Raw genomic sequence first — 9,516 nt, forward strand, 5'->3', positions numbered from 1 at the left:
ATACTTTCAGTTCTCTCAATAGTGCCCTTAAGTCTCCCCATATTGCTACCTGTTCAGATGATCAGAAGCCAAACAGAAAGAAAAAAAAGCTGAGCTGTGTAAAGAAAGTTCTCATAATGCCACGCTACTGCACGAAGAGCAAGACCGGTGTACATGAACAGTGTGTAAGACTATGAGGAAGCTTCCTGCTGATTGGCTCAGATCCACATTCCTAAGGGGGGGGAGTGAGTTCTTAGCATTGTTGAGGAAGGGGGGAGCAGGAGAGGGGAGAGAGGAGAGAGCTGCGTGTCTCTGGCAGAGGAAAACAGACACAACATGTCTCGTTTTGTCACGTTTCTGTGAGTGCTTATGGCTGTATTTACATAGACCTTTCTGATAAAGCTTACTTAGTTTTTACCTTTTTTCTCAGCAAATATCTGCCAAGATAGGCACCCTCCATTGCCAGCTTAAGTAGAGTGAATACCAACCCCTTAAATGCCAGCAAGATCAAAGAATGATGGTTACTTTATTTTTGCAATTCGAAGTATGGCATACAAGAATGGTAAGAGTGTAAAATTATTATACAGCAGGAAAACTTGTGGGTTCAGTCGACATTTTCAACATCAAAAAGGGAGTTAAGCACTTAAAACCATGAAGGTCACCAAAAAACAGGTGAAAAACAAAAACCTATATTGCAATAACATATCTATTGCCTTAAGTGTGTTAGGTTTTTTGTTTTTAACCTATTATTTGGTGACCTTCATGATTTTTGAGTTTGCAATTCCCTTCCCTTGATAATGGCATAAACAGCCTTTCTGCTTCCTTTGCTGAGGGTCTGGGGCTGGTGCATCTGGGTCACGCTTTATACTTGGTGAGTTATTATTTGTAAAACTTTTTTCTACAAAAAATATCATCAGTATCATATATTTCTCTGCAAATACAGTGTACATTTATCAGTATAGAAACAGCAGTGCATAACAATAATACCTTTCTTGCACCCACTTATTGGTTGCATTGTTTTACAGAGAAAACACAGAAAAGGGCTAATCTGCATTAACAACTTGTTTTCTAGTTAATGATCTATACGATATCTACAGTGTTTCTTACCACTGACCCTTTGTTCCCAGAAATAACAGTGGCAATCCCTTGTGTGGTTTGTTAATTATTTTGCAACAGAAATAAAAGCTGAGCCAAAGAAAGCAATCAGTATTGAATTAGAAAGCCACTAGTATAACTCAATGACCTTGTGGTATTGGCTTAATGAGGCCTGCACAATCAATTTATAAACAGCAGTAAAACAGCTAAGTTAATGTGCTTTACTTTGGTTTTATTGTCTTATGTAACACACCGCTAACAAATGCTTTTTATTGTATTGTGTTGCTTGCAGTGACCTTCTGAGCATAGGCCAGATGTAGGCAGTTGTATGAGCTACACATAGAGACTGCTGACTGTAGGTTGTGTTGCCAAAAGTCAATTTTTTAAAGCTAAATATACTGCAGTGATCCACTTATCAATATATCTGAATTAGCTGATGGCATACACACCAACTGGTAAATAGTAGTATGTAGTGTTGTGCAGCTACTTACCATAAAATATCTGGATCCTACACCACCACCTAATGCCACAACTGTGTAATTCAGCAATCTATCTGTAGCTGAACTTTGTTAAAAATAAGTGATTGCTTCTGTCTTTTAATTATGTTTTATACCACTGTGTGCAAAACTGTGCCCCAAACGTATATCAGTTTCCCTTTTCTGCTTGATCACCACAATATGTACATAAGAGGACCCTTAAATAACAATGAGGCAAGTCATAAAAAGTGAGACTTACTTGTCCTGCAGTTGTATTCTGTGTCCCCAGTTTAATGATTTCACATAATTCTGAACAGCTTTAGCCATTTTTCCCCTGGTAGGATAGGACATATTAAAATACTTATCTATAATATTACACAATGAATCATTTTTCCATCCATCAACAGTCTCATATAGATTACAGTCAAATGACCTGAAGAATTATCTGATCAAGTCTATTTTCCAAGGCACAGATAACTGAATGGCAGTGTGTTTGAAATCTCTAGTCTATGACACCACAAAGGGAATCTAATCAAAACTATGGATTATCTGCTGGTTGCTTCCTATTGACTACAAATGGTTACACTGATTGTCCAAGGCCAATTTTATAGGGCAGTGAACAATTTCAGTCAATGGAAAATAACCCATGGAGATGACCATAAGAGATTTGATTACTGGGTTATGTAGTACCATGACCAAACATTGGCTACTAAACTGTAGCTTTCAATATCACAACTGCACTAGTCAAACAATATCCACCTGATGATTGGCTGCTATAGTTCAATACGCAGAAACAAACTCTGCCCACTTTACTGAATATAATATATTTTACAGCTAAGGGAATCAGCACTGTGGTACTGCAATGGTTAATTCTACTTCACTGACAAATGACATTGGTATGCTGTTTAAAGAAAGTGCTAAAAAGGGATGCACTAAATCCAAATTCAGCAGAATCCTATGTGTTCAACAGGACTGAACCCAAACCCTTAAACGTATGTGACTTTAAAGCAATGTAAACATTTTTTGTTCACAACAGATATTTTTCTTTTTCTCAAATTTGAATATTCACTTCGATATGAAGCTAATCTTTTTCTTAGGATTCTGTATTCAGATGAATAGAAAAAAATATATGGATAAGGTGCATACATTGTGCTAATTACAGTTTACACAGTAAAACCCCTCACTGTCTTGCTCTAGCTTTATTCATTTGTATCACACTCTGCTGCCCCCTTGGCTATTCTATTTTTAGGCCACTGGGAAGTGCTATAATACCATATATTAGTTGCTAAAAGACCATCTTTTCAAATAAAGTGATGACATATTTCCACTAAACTATCTGGCAAATCTCCCAAATGACAGAGTTTAAATGAGGATGCTTAATGAAAGGTCAGATCCCTCAAATGTGTTTATCTTACAGTGAAGCACATTGCAATATGCTATATATTCTGTTTCACTGAACTTTACAGCAGATAGACCTTTAATATAAGCCTCCTGTGTACTGTTATTTGTTGCTGCTGCTTTTCAGTAGGAGGGAAAAAACAAGCAGTGCATGCTAATGCCAAGTGCTATCAGTTATGTTTTCATACATTACCAGTTATGCTGAATTTCATTTGGTGTGTCCCAGCCATAGTGAGGTGCATCTTTAAGGGTGCTACCAATAAGTGCTGCTTGATGCATCAGCTTTTTGGGAATGCAGCCAACATTCACGCAAGTCCCTCCAATTCCCCATTTTGTTCCTAAAGTTTTTAACAAATGTAATAAAAAAATGCATTAGCCAGATCTCTGGGCTCTTAATGACAGTTTATGCAGATAATTATCCGTTTAGGGCACACTGAATGAAAATAATCTTAATGATCTTTAAATATTATTTTTCATTATTCTTTTTAATGCTCAGTGGACAGACAAATAGACAAACATATAGATAATAATAACAAATCTATCTGAACACCTGCCTGTCCAACAACTCATTTAAAAACCAAGGGTTGATATAACTTTAATCCACCCTTTGCTGCTATGAAAGTCTCTACTCTTCTGGGAAGGCTTTAACTGGATGTTTGAACTTTTTCGGTGGGATTTGCTTCAATTCATCTACAAGAATTCTAGTACGGTAAGGGCACTGATAACTGGCAAAAAGACCTGACTTGCATTCAGTATTTCAATGTATCCCTCAGGTCATTCAAGGAAGCATTAAATTGTCAAGAAACTCACTGTATGTTGTACTTTTAAAGTTTCTCTTTTTACTTTATACTTTGGCATAAAATATTTCAACAAGTAGTGTTTTGCTGGTGTCCACCAAACCCAGACATTTCCATTGCTTCATGATTTAGTGCCTTAGGGGGACAAAAGGTGTAAGACTTATTACGGACTTCTACATTTAATAAAGATTTTTGCACATTTATACTTCTGGCTTGCAAGTTGGATTTTTGGGAGTGCAAGTCAAATGTCTTATAATTTTTTGTAATTTGTGGTTTTCCGGAGACATTACTCATTTTATTTACACTTGATTTACTTTGGAAAATATAGATTCTTTTACAAATTCAATTATTTATTTATAAATACTTTTATTCTTGGTTTGTTGAGCTTTCTGGTCCAGGCCATGACTGTGAAATATGTAAGATCCCTGCCCTACATTGGAAAAATTTCCTGACAGCAAAATGCATACATTTATCAAACACATATTGAAAAAATCCTGCATTACTTTAGTAATGCAATGAATCCATAATTTTAGAATTCAGCAGAATACCAGATGTTGCATGCCAAACTGAATTCAAGTCTTAGTTTGCATATTCAGCTAGGAGTAACATTTAAAAAAATGAATCAGCTGCTAATAAAAATCTATCACACTTACTTTTCCAGAGTAACATGGCTTTGAGGGTTTGTAATCAATTAAGCTGAACACCAAAGAGCTCATTTGCTGACAGAGTGGCAGGGCGCAAAGTACAATAAACAGGCACAGACAGCCATATTTGTCACACTTTGCACTCTGCCCTGCCATTAGTGCCTGTGGGTAAAGGACCTGCACTTTCCATATGAATACATTGCTGCCTAAATTCAAGGCAACATATTCACAAGGAGCAAGTAGGAGGAGGAGGCCCCTCCTTCCCATCCATTCCCAGTCAGGGAAAGCTAATAAGATTTGACACATTCCTACACTTTTTAGTCTTTATCAATATTCCGAATTTTAGAGTTAAACCTCTATTCACCCTAAGAAATAATTCCAAACTCTTTTCTATTGTGTTTACCAAGCAAAATAAACTTTGTCTACACTACATAAATAATATAAACCTTGTTTCCTTCAGTCTTGGAATTACACAATCATAGCAGGCAGGCACCATTTTGTGGGCGGTTTGCGGTTATTATTATACAGTGGCTACACAAGCCTAAGGCATAGGCAGGGAAGGCAATATAGGATTTTTAAATGCCTTTATAATTGGTATGAATGTGTTAATGAAAAAAGAAATTTAGGTCTCTATACAGCATTTTAAGTCTGCGTGACAGTCCCCTTTAATACTTCACTCGGTCAATGGCTCTTTTTCTGGATTTATGGAAAGTCTCTTGAACTTCATACTACTGAAACTCTCATACCTCTTGGGGAAGGTTCAACATAATCAAATACTGCAACTTTCTTTCCAAATTGGGCTGCTGTAATTTAAGAAACAAAGAAATTACAAGCAGGAATAAAAATTAATCACTGGGCATAATACAGGAACAGCAAGACAATTATACCAAGGAACTCCTATGAGGATTTTTGCTTTACATGTAATTGTCTGCACAAAGGCTCTCAGTGTGACAGAGGTGAATGGCAAAGGACTGCTGTTCTAAAGTGATACACTTAAGTGAATTACTGCCTTTATGTCTCACTCTATATTTTCTCTAAGGAAAAAACAGTTGCCATTAATAGTAGATTGGGACAAACAAAGACAGAAAAGAAAGACAAACAAAAACACGGGAAAAAGTAAAGTTTCATAAAATGATTTTTCTGAATGATAGTACACCTATAGCTTTATTTTTATCCTCCGAGTCTATTAAACAGAAATATCAAACACTCAGGGGCCTATTTATTAATGTACGAATTGGTCCAAATGCTAAAAATTCGTATTTTTTCTAAGTTTTAGAACTGTGCGTATTTTCTGAGATTGTTTCGTTAATTTGCGCAACTTTTTCGTACTTTGCGACAATTTGTCGAAAGTTTTGGAATTCATTCAAGCTTCAGTATCGTGACTTTCCTTTGGCCAAGTTGGAGCTGCAGAGTGCCATTGAGTCCTATTGGAGGCTTCCAAAATCATGCACTGATGGATCAGAGTCAGAATTTTTTTTGCGCCGTTTACGATTGCTCGGATTCGAAAATTTCTGAACTTTCGGATTGTACCATAATATTTTGGTACGACCACGATACAAAATGTTTGCGCTGTTAGTGCACATCACAAATTATCAGATTTAATATTAATTTTTCTTATCGTACTTTTAAAAGTCCGAGATTCGGACTTTGATAAATGGGCCCCTTAATGTATAATTATTTTCCTTTTGAGGGCAAAGGCACACAAGGCAATAGTGAGTACTTTAGGCAATAGTGAGTACATTAGCACCCACTAAAGTAGCCACTACCTGGCAGTTACCATAAAAGCATTTTTTTTCTGCTCCCTAAGTGATTGTTTGCATGAAAAGCCTTATGTGCCTTAAACATGGTGAAAGGGCATCAGAACAACAAAAGGACAATACAGAACACACCGGCAGTACTCTAGCTGTTGTGAACTACAACTAACAATAGCACATGGTTGGGACTGTTGGGAGCTACAGCAAAGAAGAAGCAGAAAATGTATGTCTGATATTGCTGCTACAACAAAATAAATAACTAAACAGAGGAGTATTTACCTAGAAAAACACACTGAAAAAGACATAAATAGAAAAATAATTCAAAAATCACGCAGGTAATAAAAAAGAACAAGGATGTATTTATGTAAATATTCCTAGTGTATCTCAGTTTACCATTAATATGATGAACTTCAATTCACAAAATGTCATGACCGTGAAAGTTCATCCTAAGCATCTTAATCTGATGATACATTTCCAAGTGAACAGACTTTCTTCCCTGTGGGCTTTTTAATTGATTGCTTGTGTTGGCTCATTCATATGCAGAACAATGCATTTGCTCTTTCATGCAGAACTTTGTATTTTGTTGAAAATAAAACATGTTTGATCTTTGTGTAGATGTCTCTTGGATAGTGTATGTCATAGAACGACTTTATTTATTTGGAGCAAAGCTGACGGGTCACATGTTAACCATTTCTGCAGTTATATATTTGCTTGTTTAGAATGGGGAACTGGATTCAGCCAATTCAGCTAAAAGCCAGATCTTTTTTGTAAGATGTAGATTCTGTTGAATGCCCAGCATTTGGCCTAACAAAATCTGAACCATGTTACTTTACTGACATGTTCATTGCTTAAAACAACTACAAGCAGCATCTATCTGTCCCTTATTATTACCCACTCTACAGATTCTGACTATTGAAACAGTTTAGCATAAGCCAGTCAATTTACAGACCTGTGAAGTAGCATTCAATGCACTATATGAAATGAGGCCTTGGCTTGAGAAGAAATGACTTTTGCTGTTTTAATCATAAGTAAAAAACATCAGCGCAGAGGGACATTTATTGCTTTGAATTGCAATTAACTTTACAAATAACTTTTTTTTCTCAACTTTTAACATATGTTAACAAATGGCTTATAACTGTATTGTCTATTACAGGGGTCCCCAACCTTTTTTTACTCGTGAGCCACAGTCAAATGTAAAAAGACTTGTAGAGCAACACAATCATAAATGTTCATGGAGGTGCCAAATAAAGGGCTAAGATTGGATATTAGGCAGCCTCTATGCAGACTGTCAGCTTACAGGGGGCTTTATTTGGTAGTAAATCTTGTTTTTATTCAACCAAAACTTGCCACCAAGTCAAGAATTCAAAAATAACTACCTGGTTTGGGGGCACTGAGAGCAAGGGGTTGATGAGCAACATGTTGCCCCCAAGCCACTGGTTGGGGATCACTGATCTATTATTTGGCCAAAGTGTATTTTGCATTAAAAGTCCCTTCATTCAATCTTTTGCTTCTTAATTATGCCTTTCTCCAGCCTGAAATGTAAAATTTTATCTAGTTTATGTTATAACAGTCTAGTTATTTTTAATGGAATCTGACCAAACAAAAAAATCAAGGTCATATAATGATAAGGTATTACTAGATCAGTGTATGAGTCTCAAGGATGATTAACGTAATGGTGGTGTGAACTTATTCCAGTTATAATCATTTGTCTAGAAAGTGCACCAGTGATGATTTTGAGAATTTTGTTGCCAACTCATGGAGCTATAAAAAAACAAACAAAATGCTAAAAAATGGCCAAACAGTGGCTTAACTACTGGGGGTGCAAGTTGATTAAACTCTGGACCACAACTGTTTAGGAAGAGAAAGGTATTCCTGCAGGTGCACATGCAAGGGAGCGAAAAGGAGCCATTCAGACAGTCAAGGATGCCAGTCTGTATGGGCAGGGGGAGCTAGTCCAGACGGGAAGGGGTACTGGGTGGCAACCCTGCATCTGAACCTGCGCGACCCTAGTTACTTTAGTGCGCCCTAAGAGCAGACATTACAGAATGATAAAATGAACAAATAGATAAGGGGCCCAGTTCACATCCAACACTACATTTTTACACATACATGATGTTACTCAGAAATGTAATATTTTAGACGTGTACATGTTTCTATACATGTTGTGTACTTTCTTACCTTGCTTGGCACATGCAAGACCTCCAGAGCCTCCACCAATAACCAGCAAGTCATAGTCATGACGGATTCCTGCAAAAGAAAACACAGTGTATCCCTATCAGATACCAGAATTAGCTTGTCCTCTAGTGGACAGATTTAGCTTAACATTCATTATACTTCTGGCTGATACTATACATTATAACATCTCTTATGATAAACTGCTATTGTATTATGCTTCGGTTCTTTTGGTTGCCTCCTTAAGGCAGTGGCACACTGGGAGATTAGTCGCAAGCGATAAATCTTCACTACTGCGGGCAACTAATCTCCCCAATATGCCATCCCACCAGCAAGAATGTAAATTGCCAGCGGGATGGCATATGCATCACTTTGGTCGCCTTGCAAGGAACCTTGGGCAGTTTGATCAGTCTGTGGCAAGTTAGGCAGGTGCCATGTAGTAGTCAGTAGCCAGTGGTAGCTAAAAACTCCTGTTGCATCCAAACATTTTCTGATTTGCAGTGTAAATAGCTGTTTATAGTTGTTTTTCTTTTTTGTTTTTCCAGCAACCTGATACAGAACATATTCATTTGTTTCTCACTACATCTATGGAACCACTATCAATTTCTTATTGCCTTCCCCTAAAGTTTCATGCCGACAGGTTGCAGCCCATAATGCTAGAACCTGGTGTTGCAGGCAAGTTGCATACTGCCAGGCTGCAGGTGCCCAATCAAAATGTTACATAATTGGCCGCCTTCAACACAAGCTTTTTTTCTGGGGCTCTCTAATTACTCATGGTTTATTTCTCAAACACTACATTTAAGTTATTACACCATTTTTATACTCTACACTATTCCACTGAATACAATTCACAAAGTAGTCCTTTATTACCGCCCAAAAGCCCCGCTTTTCGCAGAACAGAGCCGACTTTCATAACAGCCCGCACTTTTAGATCGCTAGCTCAATGTCATACAGCGCCAGTAAATCGCACAGCGACTAAGCTTCAGTGCGTAGGGCTGCCAGAGTTCAGCCACAGGCTGTCGCAGGATTGTGACGTCATGACTACAGGCTATATAAGAGCGATTAGCAAAGCGAGCGAGAGTTAGTAGAAGCAGGGTCATGTGTTATCATGGAAGGTTGCAGCGCTGTTATGTCTGTTGACGGATATTAAGTTTGTCAGAGAAAAAAAATGAAAAGAGACAAACGACTTCGTTTCTTTATT

At 37.3% G+C, this 9,516-nt stretch overlaps 1 protein-coding gene across 1 annotated transcript in view; it reads right to left on the bottom strand.

Annotated features, from left to right (window-relative positions):
* Positions 1–9,295, bottom strand: part of txnrd2 (thioredoxin reductase 2) — a 60,961-nt gene extending 51,666 nt beyond the window's left edge. The window contains 5 exon segments of the mRNA NM_001127015.2: positions 1,810–1,884; positions 3,142–3,286; positions 5,136–5,192; positions 8,322–8,390; positions 9,186–9,295. Coding sequence (NP_001120487.2) covers positions 1,810–1,884; positions 3,142–3,286; positions 5,136–5,192; positions 8,322–8,390; positions 9,186–9,228 — 389 coding nt within the window. The 5' untranslated portion in view covers positions 9,229–9,295.
* Positions 9,296–9,516: the final 221 nt, after the last annotated feature.

The sequence above is a fragment of the Xenopus tropicalis genome, chromosome 1 (genome assembly GCF_000004195.4).
Source record: "Xenopus tropicalis strain Nigerian chromosome 1, UCB_Xtro_10.0, whole genome shotgun sequence".
Classification (NCBI taxonomy): Eukaryota; Metazoa; Chordata; class Amphibia; order Anura; family Pipidae; genus Xenopus; species Xenopus tropicalis.